This window comes from Cydia strobilella, chromosome 12 (assembly GCF_947568885.1).
Source record: "Cydia strobilella chromosome 12, ilCydStro3.1, whole genome shotgun sequence".
NCBI lineage: Eukaryota > Metazoa > Arthropoda > Insecta > Lepidoptera > Tortricidae > Cydia > Cydia strobilella.
In genome coordinates, this window is record NC_086052.1 from 13320117 (window position 1) to 13338967 (window position 18851).

Here is an 18851-nt window from a genome sequence, read left to right on the forward strand (position 1 = left end):
ATATAAGCGCCGAATAAAATGGTTGAAACTTGGAACTGTGACCTTCTGCGTTAGTGACACCATCTGGCAATAAGCTCATGTTCTATCGTCTGTACAATGGGGAATGTTCCGAAGAACTTTTTGATCTGGTGCCATCGTCTCGTTTCTATCACCGCACCTCCCGCCAAAGGAGCAAAGCTCATCCTCACTTCTTAGACACATGGCACACCAAGAATAAGCGGGCATCTCGCTCGTTTCTTCCCAGAACATGCAGAATTTGGAATAAGTTGCCTCCTGGGGTATTTCCTTTGCGCTACGACATGGGATTCTTCAAGAAACGGGTATTTAGGGTTCTCAAGGGTCGGCAATGCTTAATTGGCTCCTGTGATGTTGCTTATGTCCATGGGCGACGATGACTGCTTCCCATCAGGCGGCTCGTCTGCTCGTTTGCTGACTATCACATAAAATAAAATAAAACTGAATATTAGAGGAACGTGACTGTATAGACGTTGTCGGTCTTGTTTATTCGTCCATATTTGAACAAAGTTTATTTTACCTTTTATAAACTCCATTAAAATCCTGTTTGCCATTCCGAATATCCATACTCGACACATCCATAATTTGTTTGCACCCACTTAATTCGTAGAGAATGCCATTTGGCTTTATGTTCACCATTTGCATATTAGGTAATATATTTCATTGTGCAACAAAGCGATGTGTATACACAGCGTTCGGATTGAACACGGTTCAGCGCTCCAACTGGCGTAGAATTTGCAATTTCTATCGTTAACATTTGTTTAGTCAAAATGTTATGTAAGCTTGGTATGTGAATACAATTAATATTACTCTATCTTGCGCATAACTTTACTTGTAGCTTAGCTTAGATTCCTTATTGCAAATGTAGTAAAAACTTCAAAGCATCCAAGTATGTGCATGAAGCCGTTCCGCATCATGCGCCGTGAAGACTTTAAAGCCGTATTCACATTTTGTCTGTCGTGTTATGTCGTGTTGGGTTGTGACGGGTATCGGTTTCATACATTTAATATGGTTGTGTTCACATTTGTATGATGCATCAGACAAAGACAACGTGAATGCGGCTTAACCCTTTAAACGCCACGTCTATCGTGCGCGACTTGCGCGACGCGTCATCGTGATTCTTGTCGTAATGCCGCGCGTGATTATACGTCTTTACGGCCAAAAGGTTTAGGGTCCCCTCCCCAGCAAGCTCGGTTCTCCATACAAACGTAGTTACGCTCTCATTTTAAAACAACTAGCTAGTTTGCTCTGAAACTTTGTACTTACAATAGGATAAATGTCTGTAATTAGTTTTGTAGCTTCAGATACCACAGTTAAAAAAATTCAGCGAATTTAATTTTTTCATACAAAAATTGTTTTTTCTCTATTTGGTTTGTTTTATAACCTGGAGTTATATAAACTAATTACAGACCTAGATATACCTCATGACATTGTATGTGCAACGTTTCATTACAATCCAACACGTATATAGTTTATAATGAGAACGAAACTCCGTTTGTATGGGAAGCTGAAATTCGGCCGAGTTTGCCGGGGACTCTTAATGATTTAAATTATTTTAAAAGTGGTACGTTATAAATTGCATACCTGAGTGGCTATCTACTACAGCTATAAATTAGTATTCTGTTCTGTAAAGCAAGCAAACTAGACTGCGAAACATGGGCGCTCGAGGATTTTGTTCGTGCCGTGGCGTCATCACGTGCGTCGGTCGGTCCATAATTACTTGGCCAGCAATCCCTAATAGTTCCCGGTCTCTGTAGTAATAACTTACAACAAACATTGCGCTTCCAACCGATGGAAACTTTTAAAAGTGCATAATCAAACCTAAAACAGCATCGATCCAACCGGCGCCAAGATGGCTCTCTCCCAAACGCTAGTGATGTGCTCATACTTCGAAAAACCAGTGTTGTGCCGTTAAATCGTTCGTAAAAGGAATACTGACACCATCACCACGCCGTCTGTCAGATGGAAGCCTCCTGCAAGGAAGTGTGCATCGGCATCGCGCCTGTCTGGCTCGTAGATATTTAGAGCTTTGGTACCGAAGTTTTCCTGCAGACTCTGAAATTATTCGAAATTAGGTAATTAATTGTGCTTTCCTAGAATAATGTAAAAGATGTCCCTAAGTCCAAAAAGGATTATCATAAAAAGATTTTTAGTTTGAATATTTTTGGATTTGTACTCAAACACATCCAATTTGTCAGTAGAAAAGGGTCCGAAATTCAAATGTTAATTACACGGGCAAACTTACTTTTCCTCATTGTGTGTTACTTTTATTATGTATTTTTGGACAATAAAGAATATACTACTACTAAAAGCGATCTCTTCCAGACGACTAAGAACATATTTACAACATTGAACGGGTAGTGCCGATATACCCACATTTTTTTTTATTAGCCTAAATATTTTGGTGTCCCACTGCTGGGCAAAGGCTTCCCCTCGTTTTCTCCACTCGACCCTGTCATCGCCATTTTCCCACCATTTGGGGTAGAATGCGTCCAAGTCGTCCCGCCATCTCCTTTTTGGTCTGCCTGAACCCCGGCCTGCACCGTCTATGGTGCTCCGTGGGTCCCACTCAGTAACCATTTTGGCCCACCTTTCCGGGTGCATGCGACAGACATGTCCCGCCCAGTCCCACTTAAGCTTAGCGGTCTTGACGCCTACATCTGCAACTCTAGTTCTGGAGCGTAGTTCCGTGTTTCTGATTCGATCAGTTCTACGAACACCTAATATACTTCGCTCCATAGCTCGCTGGCAAACCTTGAGTTTCGATTTTAGGGCCTCAGTTAATGACCAAGTTTGTGCACCGTAAGTTAGTATGGGCAGGATGCACATGTCAAGGAGTTTGCGCTTAAGACACAAGGGAAGGTCACCCTTCATTAGCGCTTTCATGGACCAGAAGCTCTTCCAGGCGTTCTCGATACGTCTATCGATTTCGATAGACCGCCTACATACCCACATACATAATCATAATACCGAGTATAGTTACCGATGCGATTTCTTTTTCGAAAGCACGCCTGTATTGATTCCATTCCTTTTCATACTGTGTGTGTATGTCTGGAAAATTAATGTCATTTTAATTAAAATCCGACATGTACCACAGAAATTGAATATTTTCTAATAAACTTACCACTATCGTAGTAACTCCGTAGTGCATCATATATATTCGAACATTCGATATCTTTTATTATATAAAATGCTATTACTGAAAGCAAATATAGAAATTTGATCATCTTTCAAAAAAGTACTATACCGGCATAACTTAAAATATCCTGAAAATCAGTATCAATCTAAGCATTCGAATGAACGCAATTTTAAATTAAATTGACTTGAAAATCTTTACGACCGTATATTCGATAAGAATAAAATAACCAATATAAGATTTCCGATTTAACTAAAGAAACGTTATGCTCAAAAAAGTGATGAATAACAATAAGCCAAAAATTTTTATTTTATTTTGTATTTTATACCTAACACAATTATCTCAATGTAAGGTCGCTCACAGGCGAAACGAAGATGTGGGTAAGTCACTTAAATGTATAAAAATATTTTTTTATCAGTTAATGACATTAATTTGTCCTTTAGTAGGGTTCCGTACCGGAAGTGTGATAAACGAACCCCTATTACTATGTCTATACAGTGTCCATCCGTCCTCCCTCCGGCTCCGGAGGAATCTATCTCAAGAAACGTTACGTAGAAACAGAACCTATTAATACTAATAGAGACAAATTACTACGAGTATAAGGGCCGATCTGAAAATTGTTAGCCGCTTCAAGTGAACTTATGTTATTGCAATATTACTTATTTATGATTTTATACCATTGTGAGGGATATTTCAATATTAATTATATGTGGGTTATGAGCTAATTCAATACCAGTACAAAGGTTAAATGTAATTCAATAATTTATTTAATACCTAACATAGTCATAGTTGTTATGTACAATTAAAATATGTAGTTGCAGAATTTATGGGTAGAATATCATAAGGTACCTACATTATTGTACGGTCGAGTTCATAAAACATATTTTAAAGCTAATATTCCAAAATAGTTATTTACGATACGAGTGCGGAAAAGAGGAAATTCGAAACGAGTGGCGATAAATTAAAACACGAACGCAGGGAGTGTTTTAAATCGACACGAGTTGCGAATTACATATTCGCACGTGTATCGTACAACGTTTTACTGCACATGTGGCCCTTTAAACTTTCGACATATGCACGAAAAGTGCTCTTTACGCACTAGTGCGAAAAAGGTGCACCATTTGTACTGTAAATATATTTTTAATACAGTTGCTCAAAAAGTGCTACTTTACGTAGCTGTTTAGCGTGCGGAAAGTTGGTTTTCGCGAACTAGTGCTTTTTACTTTTCCAATTTTTTTAAATTTATACGTGTTCCAATTCATGACTACTTATTGATGAGTGTTAATATTAGTTTCCTTTAAACGACGTAATCAACATAAAAACCTACTGTTAATGTAAGAATACGAAAAATATACATATTTTATAATTTAGTTACTTACCTCATCATCATTATAACACTTTTATTTTTTAATATATTGAATATTGAAAAACCGTTCTTAATAAGTTGTCTGACTGGAACGGAACGCCTGTCAAAGAAGAGGCGTTTTTTCTTTCTGCTTTAAGTTTCCAAAGGCAACATTCGATATTGTTTTTATAAATGTACGATACACAAATAATCGTAATTAACGATATTTGGGTAATAATAGTACAATGTTTTAAATTTACAATTGTTTCTGTCTTATAGAACATGCATTTAAAAAAAACTTTCATTGAAGTGGGTTCAATAATAATAACACCCAGCTCAAAAAACACCTCTTCATAATGTCAATGTCAATGATGTCACAGAATTTATAATTTAAAAGTTTCGAATTCCTTACTTGTTGTTTTTCTTATTTTTTCGCAACTGTATTAAAAAACGTCAATTCAATTCAATTCAATTATTTATTCATAAAATTTTACATTTTACACGTGTCGTTCGATACACGTGCGGAAATGTCATTCTTCACTCGTCCCGAGTCTTGCCACTCGCCTGCGGCTCGTGGCAAGATATCTCGGTACTCATGGAGTAATGACATACTTTCCGCACTAGCATCGAAATGTACTATTATTGTTTAGGTCCCAAAAGATCAACCAAAAAACGAAGTTGACGGTAAAATACATTTAATTTTGTATAAAGTACTGTTATTTAGACTAGCCTTCGCCCGCGACTTCGTCCTCAAAGATATATCGTTAAAAACTTTCAACCCAATTTTTACCCTCTTAAGGCCCAGTAAGTTCGTTTTCTTCTCACTCTTTCTTTAACTATTTTCTATTATTGTTTAGATCCCGAAGGAGATCAACCAATAAACGAAGCTGACGGTAAAATACAAGCATTTTGTATATTACCATCTATTGATTTATTCCAAAACTCCCTTAGTTAGGTGTTCGTAATTCCCCGCCTTCCTCTATGGAATTGTCTCGATGAGTATTAGTTGCCTGTGGAGAGAAAAGTACAGTCAGCGATAAGCGATAAGTTTGTACAGTTGCTGCAGAGATAGTGGACCCTCCTGCATAGACTGATTGTATGCAGAGGTCAACTATCTCTGCAGCTGACTGTACAAAAAAATAAATTTTTACTAAAAACTTATTTAAGGATAAGCACAAAAACTTCTAAAATGGTTGTGAAATATTGGAGATACGCGTGTTCTGTATCTTAATTTAATTAATTTTATTATTGTTTCATAGATACCAAAGAAGACCAACCAAACTCAATCAAAGTAGACGGTAATAATTACATTTTTTTTTTCCTACATGTATGAGGGACTTACTACATAGGTAATGTATTATATTTTATTATTTAGAAAAAACAAATTAGACTGATACGCTGATAAATTTTCCACGTTTGAAGTTAATTATTATATTTTTTCCGAAAGTATAACGAACTTTATTTATTTTATATATTATTTAGGTGCATAAGAGCCACTTATCTCAGGCGCATTGACTACAAACGATAATTATTTTGATTATTTAATGAAATTCTATGTATTCTATTATATTAAGTTTTTAAAAATGCCTAAATAATCTCCCTAGCAATGTTATGTTAATGTTAGCGGTTTGTAGAATCTTTGGTTGTTAATTCAGTTTATTTTCTACTCGTACAAATGGACAGAAGCATAAGCTAGAAGGTAATGAAATAATCAAAATTATTACACCTCACATTTTACGGTTTATTAGATGTTTAGAAACCTCGTGGATAATAAAAGCTAAACGCCAGTTCTGGGCTACGCTACCAATTTTAACACTTTTCCGGTTCAATCCTAAGTCTCTGGGTCCGCTTTGGCAACCTACACGGCCATGAGTTGACATTTGACATTTACGCTAGCGACTGGGTCAACTCGATCGCATCCCCTCTCGCTTGATCGCACCAATACAAAAATAGCGAGATGGACTGCGATCGAGTTCACGCAGCGCTAGCGTAAACGTCAAGTGTCAACTCATGGTAGCCGTCGTACTAATGCCAATTAGCACGACCACTAGTTTTCCGAAAGAGACTGCCATATACTGAAAGCGTCAGGTAATTATCAAGCGTCAGGTAATCATTTCGTACAGAAGTTCCAAGATACAATTCAAAGAACTATGTACAAAATTAACCTTTTTTTAATTGCAGATCTAGAAAATCCCAATGGATGTTGGATATCATTAAAAGAACAAAGTTATTTTGCGAAGATGAGTCAACTGGAGAGTAAGCAACGTTCTCTTTTCTATAATTACATTTCTATAATTATTTATTTGAAGGCACATATACATGCTACGCTTGTGGGCACAGAGGGCTTACCGCGAATGTTGCCTCCCTGTCACACTTACGTACGAATTTACAAGTGCGACAGAGAGGCAACACGTCAATTGTGGTTCACGGTGGGCCCTCAAATTATTTTTCTGCTACAAACGGAATTTGCTACGGGCTACGGGCAGTGTTCTTCGTAGCGTAGCATAGTTCCTACCTCGTGTACCCTATTATACTTGCCGCATAACCACAGGGCGGACACGCTATACATCAAAAATCACTCGCGTTTCTATGTGTGAACGGCACGTCTGTACACGCGGCATGCGTCATTGTGTGAGTAAATTTGCTTAAATATAGTACTGAGCGGCCGGCAAACGGCCGTCAATCTGCAGTCGCGGGGCGAGGTAATTCGAGTCGGGGCGGGGCGGCGCGTGGCTGTTCTGTATGATAATACTATTACTTATTTTGTGGCATAACTAAACGGCGAGTCAGAAAGAAAGTAAGCACGAAAATCGAAACTTCGTTAACTATCTATCTATCACTCTTGCATATTCGAGCGAGAGAGAGGTAGATAACGAAATTTCGTTTTTCGTGTTTCGCGATAGGCCCTATATCTGGTCTTAATAAATCATCGGAATCATGCTATGTCTTTCGCACTTGCACGGCCTTGTGGAGCTGGACTCGCAACTCGCAACAGTAGTGCCAGTACGCATAAAAGTTAGACACCTGATTTTTTATTGCCCGACTCGCCATTTGGTGCTGCAACAAATAGTTAGCAGTGCATTAGCAGTGCGCGCGAAAATAACTTCAGACCGACGACTACGGATACATTAGTCATTTGACAGTTGACAGATGTCAAACAGCATTAAAATTAGAACCCTCGGAAGTATGTCGGAAGTTGACATTATTGCTACGTCCAGCACAATGATCACTGTTCTATTCCCCACCGCACTACGCACAAAGTCGTCATAGCCAAAAATAAAGAAGTTATTATCAAAAACATTTTTTGCGTCATTTCTGTACTTTTCTTACAACCTTTTTCTATTCATCGTTGACAGAAAAGTACAAGGACGTCAGGGAAGCATACGCAAAGGCTGTAGACTCGCAACGATTCAATGAGAGAATGCTGGAGGTAAGACTTACTGTCCATTTTTAACGCGTACACATGCTTTCAGTTTTGCGTACGTGTCTTCATACTAACGAGCAATTTATCATATGTATAAGATTTGGCTCGATGCAGATAGATGACTCCACTCTTACAACCAACCAATTTATAGTTCTTGTAAAAAAAATTCATGTGGGTCCTTATGGCTGAAAGGTTAAGGTCTACTGATACTGCTCTAAAGCCAGAATGATCAATTTCATTTTACTTATTGAAACTTCAAGTTATATACTTTAACATTCATTAATGATAAACTAATAATGCCCGTGAGCCATTCTAGATGTCGCTTTTTGTGGGGGCCCATCTTGTGAGGGCGAGTCACCGTCTGCCGGAAATAAAATTGCATACCGTTTTATTAGGCAGGCGTCCGGTTTTTTATCCCATAGCTCAGTATTTAGTCCATCGCTTTCACCCAAAAACCTAGTTCATTTAGATCCTGTCAACTCTCAATAGTCCTTATACCCTGGCGGGTGCTGCCTCTGCGTGCGCGCCATCCGCTCGGTGTACCCCGTACATTTCACTAAAGTGTCAAAAGGGACTCTACGTGTTGGCTTCAGCTCCGCGCACGCCTCCCAAAGGTCCGGAACATCATTGTTCCGTGATGGGAAAGACAAACTCCATAATAATCATAATCATTTAGTCGACCTCAGTTATGATTATGAACAAGTCAGTTTTTTAACGCACATTATGATGGTTTAGTCACTGGCGCAAAGAAGAGGCATAGCGGAGCGAGCTCTCCAGGTGTTTGAGGGGAACCCCAACGTGATCCCCGCCGGCCTCAACCTCGGCAGCTACTGCATGATGAGGATGCCCGACTCTATGCTGTAAGATATACTCCTCAAATATCTTCTTTGCCGTTTCACTCTTGATAGAGTGGTCCTGGTCAGCATTTCAGCAACAGGTGACAAGCTTCACAACACGCCGCTATACATCTCTGTTCACTGCCTAGAATATATTAAAGGTCATACTGGGTAACTCTTAATTACTATGAAAGTATGGAACCAACCCCAAAATCGTAAAAAAATTGGCTCTCCTAATGTCTCTGGCCAATTTTTTTCGTGATTTCAGGGTTGGTCCCATGGTAAAAGTTACTGTATGACCTATGTAGGTATATATTCACCTTGCAAAATACAGCTAAGGGTTGAAAAACACCCTGTATGCGAAACGCTATCGCGGTCACTACCTAAATTCTTTAACCAGTTGTTGCTTAATGAAATTCTGCACAAAGTTACTCTGCTAAAGGACTCAACTGCGAATCATGCATTGTCTGCGAAACGAAAATCGGCGTAATTTTATTCGGAGAGCCAAAAGGGCACCAGAAGTAGCTCTTCAAACCCACGAATCGAAAGAAAAAAATACGATAGCGTTAAGAATTTGATACAATATCACGATTTTATGAATAAGTAGAACTTTTTACCCCGAGAAGGAAATGGCCTCGAGCCAGATAATATCTTTATAGAAATTCACTCACAAATGTTACTGTGAAAGAAATGGAAAAAATATCTACGTGATCATTAATACTCGAGCGAGGGTCGCCTTCCTCTGAAAACATAATTTATTATAGAAGGGTCATCGAGTTTAAATGTCAAAATAAGGTTACTTTCTGCAGTTCTGGAAGATAAAGGCAACATTATTTCAAGTCATGTTTACTTAAGCATGCGCGGGAAAATGCTCCCTTAAAATATTCAACTTGTTTGAGCGAGACAACGCTGTCCACGTATCTGAGGACTTACGGTATATTTTTTTATTATTTAGGTATTTATTGTTTTCTGCCATTTAGAAGTAAAACTACAGCTAGTTTTCAAAATATCAAATCTCGCAAGCCTTGATAATGGGAATTTGATACTGATAGAGTTTAGACCAAGACTGCAGCGAATTTGATAGCACACTAGGCTGTGCAAGTGTCATGTACCTATAAGTCATAATTTCATAGGATTTTGACGTTCAAAATAATACTGGCACAGTCTGTGCTATCAAAATCGCTGCAGAGTTTTAGATATTAGTCCAAGGTATATATATATACTATATCAGAAATCTAACAAATTGTAAAACTTGAATACCACTTCCGATTACATGAACAAAAGTTAAGCCCCTGGCGCCGACGGCTGTGCCTTGTATATTTAAATCAAGTAGACCTCAGTTCACCTATCATTACCTACCATAAGGAGAATAAATAAGTTGTTGGCAAAAAAGTTTTATTTTTTTTGTACAAGCATTTATCGCTGACTATACGTTTCTTTCGATAGCCAACTAATACTCGTCGATACAATTCTAACAACCACAAGCACAATTAGTTTGAGTTGTTTATCACAGAGTTCTCATGGCCTCTCCTGTCTCCATCATCAGATCAGCTCCATATCATCATAATATTGCATTGTCATCCGATTTACATACCTATGTAAGTATGCTAAATTTCAGCTAAATCGGAAATCGGGAAGTGGGTCTTTAGCTTCCAGAGTTGGACCCACACTAATAACAAGTAACTAACAGGGCAAGTTAAATAAAAGCTTGTAAAAAGCTATAAGTACCTAGAACGTTTATCCTTGCTCAACTTTTGGACGATCTCTAAGTAAGTAATTGCAGTAATAGGTCATTCGACAGCGGAATGTGATTGTGATGGCTGCCCTTTTATGCTCGTCATTTAAATTCCTCGGCTGCCTGATTCCGACCAGGCTCTGAGGAACCCATTTGCGTAAACTAAATTGCCGTACTAAAAAAAATAATTAAGTAAGTACTTAGGTTGTGAACTTTATTTTAACAAAAATAGCTATTATTAAACATTCCAGATTATAAGTCTCTTAAGAGTTCATTTACGCAATGTAGGTCAGAAACAACAGAACGTTTGCCTAATAATTTTTTAGACAATTTTGCAGTTTTTTTTTATTACTATTTGAGTACAGGGAGGCTTGGACTAGCTTCGCTTTTGACCTATTGTGTACTTCAAAGGGTCCCTTAATATCCGTTTTCTATATCTCAATTTCAACGGTATTTTTTAGTTTCTTCTACCGCCTGAAGCTCCGGAACAACACGCGGTTCACTGTGAACTTCATTCACAACGACGTGGAACAACTTATGTTGACGATGCGTCTGTCCCTCAACGATTTACACCTGCTCGGAGAATATGAGCGCGCGATCACATCTAAGGAGGACTCATCGCAATTATACTACAGGCCAAATAAAGGAGAAGTTGAGTAAGTAGACTACATCAATATCCTGAAATATCTGACACTGGTGATGCGTCAGTCCCTCAACGATTTACACCTGCTCGGAGAATATGAGCGCGCGATCACTTTTAAGGAGGACCCATCGCAATTATACTACAGGCCGAATAAAGGAGAAGTTGAGTAAGTAGACTACATCAATATCCTGGAATATCTGACACTGATGATGCGTCAGTCCCTCAACGATTTACACCTGCTGCTGCGTTTAAAGAGGACTCATTGTACTACAGGTAAAAAATATAAGCTCTGTGCAGTGTGTATTTTCGATATACCTAACCCAAATTTAACCTTTTGGACGCCAATGACCGATATATACGCACCGTAGGTTCAACGCCAAAGACCGATTAATCGGTCATAGACCACATGCAGAGCAACATAGACCTGCATATGCATAAAGTTCAATTTTAGTTTCGACACTTCGGTGCCGTGGCGTTTGTGTTTGACACGGCGTCGAATGGGTTAAACGAGTCGATTTCGCTTATTAGCGAACTAGACTCCACACTCGCGTTAGCGGCTTTGCGCCGCAATTCGCGCACGTGTGTAGAGGGGGCTTTACGTACAGATGTAGTGTATAATCCTTTACCATCCTATTTTTTCGGTAACGGTCGTATTTGTAACGCTAATTCAGTCAACCTCAGTACTTTTTGTACTGAGACTGACTGAAATAGCATGACACGTTCGTACGTTTCCGTGAAAATACGATGGTAAAGGATTATGCACTACATCTGTACCTTTAGGCCGCTTCCCCACTTGGCGGCGCGGTATCGGTGCAGTGCAGAACACACGCAGTATTTCTTCCTGATTGGCGCGGAGTCCACAGATTATTAACTAGTTTGGCGGAGTCGTGGGCGCGCCAATCAGTAAGAAAATACTGCGTGTGTTCTGCACTGCACCGATACCGCGCTGCCAAGTGGGGAAGCGGCCTTAAATCATAATTGTGACAGTTGTGACGTCACGTCAGTACCTAAATGCTTTGAGTTAAAACGAAGCAGCGATAGTTACATCACTTGTTATATAAGGAAAAATAAAAGTTATAATAAATAATTGTAATAATGCAGCACACATTTGATTATTTATCATATAAATATATCACGCCTGCAGGTTCTTACTGAAAGATGTGAAATACAAGGTGGAGGGACGGTACCGACTCCTCGATGGCAGGCTTCACATTGAGCACATTTTATCGGAGATACCGCCTATGCAGATACTTATGCGTGTAAGTTTACAACTTAGGTAGGAACTTTCATACTTAACAGTATGCAGCCATTATTTGTACCAAATATATAAAAAAATCGACGCATAAATTAAAAAATCGTGAAAGCACATTAGGACCAATTGTATGTTGTTTTGTTTCACGTTTCGTATTTTTTCCAGGAGGAATAAATATTAAATCTAAATATGTCCTAAAATTAGTTTTTTCGATGATACGGTAAAAATTATGCTTACGAGTTACGAGTATATTGAACTACTTAATTATGCTAAGGAACTATTTATCCCCTAAATTTTATTGAAATCTAACAAGAAAAAAGCTACAAAAAATAAAACAAAACGGCCCATTGAATCCACTGATAAATAGTAATCAATATGTACAATGTACATAGGTGGGACCTAACATTTTTTTCCTGTAAAGGCAACCTAAACGCGATATAATGCTGTTTCATACATTTCGGAGGGTCATAATGACCATCTACTTCAGCTGTCAAACTACATAAAATCACCTAGCTAGCTAATTGCTAGCTCGGAATCACTCGGGATCAGTTGATTTAGTTAGAAGATCGAAGTTCTACCTTAGGGATGGCCGGGGGGCGCCATAAGCCTTCGGCATATACTTGAAAAAATTCGAACTATGCCGCCGTGACCCCGATGACCGAATGGTTCAGGCACCTGCTGCGATAGCAGAGGATGCTGGTTCGATTCCAGCCTGGGGCACTGGAGGCCTTGGTCACTTTTTCTTAGTATACATATGACATTCATTTCAGTTTTTACATAAAATCATATTATAAAACGGTAAATGCTGTTTTATTATATTTGTTTTCAGTATTCAGCAGACAATGAAGGGAAGAGCGTTCCGTTGGATCCTAATAGCTTAGGTATGTTTTCCGAAGTCAAATAGAGCTAGACCAAGCCCAGTTGGCAGCGATTTTGATAGCCCAGACTGTGCAAGTGTTATTTAAACGTCATAATTTCATAGTCTAGCTCTATAATACGGTGCCATTTTGGAAAACAGTAATGAAATTTATGTCCATAATTGCTTCTAGAGGATTACCTGAACAGAATGCAGATCGACCTCGACCACTGGCTGAAGGACTACTTTAACGACTTTCTCATGCTTTATGGAGTTGAGGAGGTCAAGAAAAACAAGCAAATACAGTAGGTTACCCTAATTTTTCAGTCCTTACCCCACTTGAGTTAGAGCGTTTTCACTTTGTCTGCTCCGATATCGCTCTTAGTTCAACCCACGTGGACCAACGAAACTTGTAGGAGTGCATACTTTGCTGAATCGATGTAAAACGACAACGACTTTTTGGGTTTTAAGGGGTCTACTTACCTATTTATTGCTGGTTACCTCTTCGACTTTTCACATCCATGAACATTTTAAAGTTCAGCACAATTTTGAAGAGGGTCTTAAGTCTTAACCAAGAGAGACTCCATCGACGAAAAGCAACTGTTAAATATTTAATAATATTTTCTTCGAACATAAGTTCCTACAAATTCTTTAGTAGGTGGGTACAAGGCTAGAAACCATCTTCTGGTTTCGACGCTGTTGTGGTTTTATTTATTAATTTATTTGAATTAGGGCTTGGCATAGGTATAGGTATATAAATTGTATAAATATGACACTGATGAACAAGTTTGGGAACAAATCAAATTATTTTATTAAATATTTTGATTTGTGTTTTTTTAAGTAGTCACACTACTATATATAAATTATTAAAAACTGTAATAGATGTCATATATTAAAGAATAAGTGACGAAGCCCTCCAGTGGTGAAGGCCGGATTCGAACCGGCGTCTTTAGCTATCGCGGCTAACGCCATGAACCCCTAGGCCACCCCGCCACCGCGGTGCCCGTCCGAATTTCTCGACTATATGCCATCTTAGTAAGACTAGGCGTCTTTGACCAGCTCTAAGGGCAAGCAGTAAGTAAGGGTAAGTAGTAAGGGTAAGGGTATGACACTAATGTTTTGTTACTAGGGAATATGAAAACGAAAGGACGATCCTACTAAATCAATTCGCGGACCAAGTTATGGGCGTGCTGAATGGACGTATGCGAGAGAAGGGACCAAGCCTCATGATGCCAGACTTTACGCTGAACACTGCCAATGGGATGGTACGATAAGCAACTTATTATTTTAATATAGTGTGCTGGGAGAGGTTTTAGGTTTATAGGTTTTTTGTATAACAAGTCGAGAAGGGTACTTCATTTTATCCGTTACTAACTCCCATACTGTTCCTTAGGCCACGTTTACACTATGCCGTTACGACAGTATAATCGTACCGCCCTTTATGTGAACACCTCCATTAAAATATACAGACTACGACGCACAACTATCTAGTATCTGTCGTGGGACGCGGCCTTAGAGCGTTTTTACATTGTCCGTTCCTTATCGGATGTAGGTTCCTACAATAGGATATAGGATCGAAAATTGGTTTGATAAGGCTACGGTCTGTTGAAAACGCCAGCATCGAGAGACAGCGTGCTATGACGTCATGGCAGGCGATTGATACGCTACCCGCTGCGGGTGCCTGAGGGCCTACTGCTAACACCGAAGTGCACAAATTGCGGGCATCTGTCTGTCAGTCAATAACACCGTAATTAGAGTAAAAGAGAAGATGCCCGCATTTTGTGAACTTCTGTGTTCGCGGTAGGCCCTCTGTTTGACACGCCGTCCGCGGCAGATGACTGCCACGTATCAGTATATTATTCGATCATTTAGTTATTTTTTTTCCTTTAGCAAATAAGGCTGTACGATGGTTCCGTTCGCGGTCTGGACACTATGTACCGGCGCTCCGTCACCACCGGCAAAAATGTCGGCGAAGTGCGCCACATCGACACCGACATCGGTTTCAGCGGACTAAAGGTACCTTGACTAAGTAGTAGAATACTTTATACGATTAGGGCTGTCAAAACCCCACTGCGCTAGCGCCACTTTTACCTTGTAGATATGTCTAAAATACCATTAATACACGGACCAGCAATGACTTTTTCATTTCTCATGCTCTGAAAGAGGGTCATTGTTGTTCTAAAAAGTGTGCAGAAAGTGACACGTTTCTGCACTAGAGCATTTTACTTTCCTACCTAACCTACGATTCTTTTTTTTTATAATAAACAATTGAACGAATTTGGTGTTTTAAATGGATTTGTTATATAATTTCCATCCTGATATTTAACTCCCCATTCCATAAATAGCGATACTTTTACCTAAATGGTAATTGAAAGTCAAGAAATGCTATAAAAAAGTCATGTTTTTAAGAAAAACGTGTATTTTACTTTCCTCGTATTCGAAATGAAAAGTAGAGTGTTTAACTCGGGTGAAAAGCATCATTTCAGCCTCGGACTGTTGGCAACTAGCTCGGCTCATACTACATACTCATCCCTTGGTTGACAATCTACTAAGCTCTTACTAAACGCAGGGGCAGAGGCAATTTAAATTTGTCAGTGCATTAATTGTATAAACCGTCATCGGGGGGCACGAGCAATTTAAAATTGGATTTTTTGTCGCAGTACCAACTCCATTAATTCCCCGCCCATTTAATTCTCCTTTCTAATAAGAACCAATTGCACCAACTACAATTAACGGACTGACCAACGGCAATCAGCAATGGTCTATGAAATTTCTGATACCAACAATAAAACATAATGAACATTTTCACGATGACAGACTATTTATAATAGAATTAATGGAGCAATATACATTGATTTAACGTTACAAAATGAACATTACAACACAGTACCTATATAAAAAACCGGGATGTCAAAAAGGATGCTCACTACATCTAAGCCATAGAGCTGGTTTTTTTTTTTATTGATGGATAGTGGATGGTGGATGGTTTTGGTGGAAACGACCCTTAGTTTCGAGATCTAACTGTTTCACTTTCAGACGGAGTACAGATACGACACGTACGTGAAGACCGGCATGCCGCCGGTGTCCGGGGTGTTCGTGCTCAACTCCGAAGACATTAGCGCACACATGGCTCTCCAGATTGTTGGATATAAGCCTTCTGTCCCGGACCTGCTTATCACCTTCTTGAGACATGGAAAGTAAGTTATTTTAGAGTACACGTACTTCGTTACCCGTCGTGCTTCGTCGCTGTATAGAATACTGGAATCAGAATGTCAAACTAAGTTGACGAGTGCTCATTCAAAAATCTCAGATTACTTTACAAGCTAAATAATTTTTAAGATTTCTTAAAAAAAAATTAAATTGGTTTTAGCCTTTTATATTATCTCAACGAGATAGGATCTACGCATGGACAGTTGATACTGTCTCGCATGATAGATTTAAGATACCTGCTTATAAGTATGTTCCTAATGCTATACCTACTTAACTGAATACTTAATGTTTAGTGTACCTGTTTAGTTTAAGATTATTTTACAGCGCACCGCCAACAAACTGTTTCACAGATTGGCGAAAAATTAGATTAAGGTACTTTTAATGTTGTAATTATTGTTAAATTTACAATAAAAATAAAAAAAATATTTTGCTGATCAGTAACGTATACCCCCCTTTCCAGACCAGAATCGCTGACGGTTGAAGGACCCGCCAGTAGAATAATCGCCAACTTCAAACACCTTTTAGAACATCACATCATTTCAATTATGAGCAGCACGCTGATACACCACATACGTTCTTTGAGTGCTTTGACAAAGTGTGGTGAGCATTGTTTCAATATTAAAAGTTTATTTTTGATGAGTACCGTACTTAGGTACCAAGTCAACATATTATTTAATCATTAAATATCTTATAGATCCGCAACTTCCTGTCAAAGACTATGAAGAGGGTAGAGAAAGATTTACTACACAGACTGAAAATTATGGAGACTACGATATAACTACGCCAATGGAACCTGATGATGCGGATACAGAAACGCCAGATAATAACGATGATGATAATAGTCCTACCGATCCCTCAGATAATAATAATGTTGATGAACCAACTTCAGATAATAACGATGAACCTACTGAACAGCCAGATTATACCGAAGACGAGCAGCAAACTGAACCGCCAGAGAATGATGATAATGATGAACTAACTGAAGAGCCACAATATACTGAGGACGATAGCACTACTGAACAGGCGTATCCTAACGACGATGCTAGCAAGAAACCAGAGTATGCATTTGTTAGAAAAGAAAGCGTAGAATTAGAACTACCCCCAAAAGATGGTTCAGAAAAAGGAGAATCTTATAAAATTAATCATAATGAAACATTTAGTCTGACAAAATTAAATAATGATGAAAATGACGGTGATAGGGAAGTATTGGCTGCTGATTACGCTGAAACACCAAAAAAAGACTATCGTGGTAAGGTAGTATAGCTTATGGCGAGCGACGGCGATTCAGACTGATCTGACAAAATATTCCTAATCTTAATAGGTATAGCTAGTTTGTATATACTAGTGTATGTAATTTTTTTAAATATAAATAACATTTAAGATTGATTTGGTCTTTTTTTGTAGTTGGTCTAGCAAATCTTGTCAGTAAATAAGAACAAAAAAAACTACACTCAAAGACAGTATGACTCTCTCCGTCTACGCCCGAAATGAGACAGTCCCTTGACAAACTATAGATACATGTCTCAATTTCCTAATACTTAATAGTAGAGCAGCAAGTAACGACACGAAATGTATGGAGCAGTATGCACTTTAGTTGTTCCTTAGGTCAAACAAAGCTGATTTGGCCCGGAAGCCACGAGATCGTACCGTGCCTCCCCCCCCCCTCAAAGAGAGGGGGAGGGGTCGACTCCCCAGGTCTAATTCGTAGATTAAAAATGTTTACAAAAACACTGAAGTTAGCATTTTTTTATTACACACTTTTATTTAGCTTCACTGCGTATATACCTACCTACCTTTGTATAATATACATATAATATATAGTGCTTCAAATCTCGTAACTAAAATTAAAACCACTTCCCGGTATCTGATTCAGTTGAAATTTGGAGCACTGTCGTAATTCCGGTGACAATGCAATAACATGCTAACATGGAGGTGTTCTGATGATGCAGCCGGTAGGTAGCCAAAGGAACTCCTCGATGGCAAAACACAAACACATCAAGTTTAGGCTCATTATAAAGGTCTCAAGAAGTACTCGATAAACGGATGCCAATCTCTTATGGCAGAATTGTTGCAAAAGTGACCGCTTTCAGCTTTAAATAATAGTTCCTAATCTCTCCGGTGGCGCTAGTTAGGGTCTGGGACATGAGTATAACATGAACCAACAAATAACCCGACCAATTTACGTAGGTTGTTTTTGGTAGTATTTCGGTGTATGGTGGCGCCGCCTAATTACTGTTTTTTGATGGACACTTTTCATACATAGAGATTTGGCTCCTTTATGTAGTCTCCATGATGCAAACGAGAAGAAGTACAGTCAGCAATAAGTGTGTCACAAAAAAAAAAAATTTCACCTCAGCAGCTCGAACAAGCCTACTTTCGTCACAATGTAGCTTTTTAAT

General features: G+C 38.8%; 3 protein-coding genes across 4 annotated transcripts in view; 1 reads left to right on the top strand and 2 right to left on the bottom strand.

The window, feature by feature from the left end:
* Nucleotides 1-18851, bottom strand: part of LOC134746188 (inositol hexakisphosphate kinase 1) — a 356169-nt gene that overhangs the window by 228491 nt on the left and 108827 nt on the right. The window lies entirely within an intron of this gene.
* Nucleotides 5348-17765, top strand: LOC134746187 (uncharacterized). 2 transcript variants are annotated; one of them, XM_063680510.1, is made up of 14 exons: nucleotides 5348-5389; nucleotides 5756-5794; nucleotides 6678-6752; nucleotides 7853-7926; nucleotides 8656-8780; nucleotides 10953-11147; nucleotides 12279-12393; nucleotides 13216-13267; nucleotides 13436-13547; nucleotides 14372-14507; nucleotides 15133-15258; nucleotides 16279-16439; nucleotides 16913-17052; nucleotides 17147-17765. In XM_063680510.1, the coding sequence occupies exons 3-14, from the start codon at nucleotides 6737-6739 to the stop codon at nucleotides 17713-17715; spliced, it is 1821 nt and encodes a 606-aa protein (XP_063536580.1). In that variant the 5' UTR covers nucleotides 5348-5389; nucleotides 5756-5794; nucleotides 6678-6736; the 3' UTR covers nucleotides 17716-17765. The 2 variants fall into 2 exon arrangements, with proteins under 2 accessions (XP_063536580.1, XP_063536578.1); XM_063680508.1 differs by lacking the exons at nucleotides 5348-5389; nucleotides 5756-5794; nucleotides 6678-6752; ... (1 more) ...; nucleotides 8656-8780; nucleotides 10953-11147 and adding an exon at nucleotides 11152-11300.
* LOC134746200 (essential MCU regulator, mitochondrial) overlaps nucleotides 12260-18851 on the bottom strand; it is a 158494-nt gene continuing 151902 nt past the window's right edge. The window contains exon 2 of the mRNA XM_063680525.1: nucleotides 12260-12272. The gene's annotated coding sequence lies outside the window, so the exon portion shown is untranslated. The remainder of the gene's footprint in view (nucleotides 12273-18851) is intronic.

Bases quoted from the DNA above. Each gene is read 5' to 3' on its own strand.
- LOC134746187 (XM_063680510.1), top strand. The intron at 8,781-10,952 runs GTAAGATATACT...GGTATTTTTTAG, and splicing joins AGGATGCCCGACTCTATGCT to TTTCTTCTACCGCCTGAAGC. The intron at 13,268-13,435 runs GTATGTTTTCCG...AATTGCTTCTAG, and splicing joins GTTGGATCCTAATAGCTTAG to AGGATTACCTGAACAGAATG.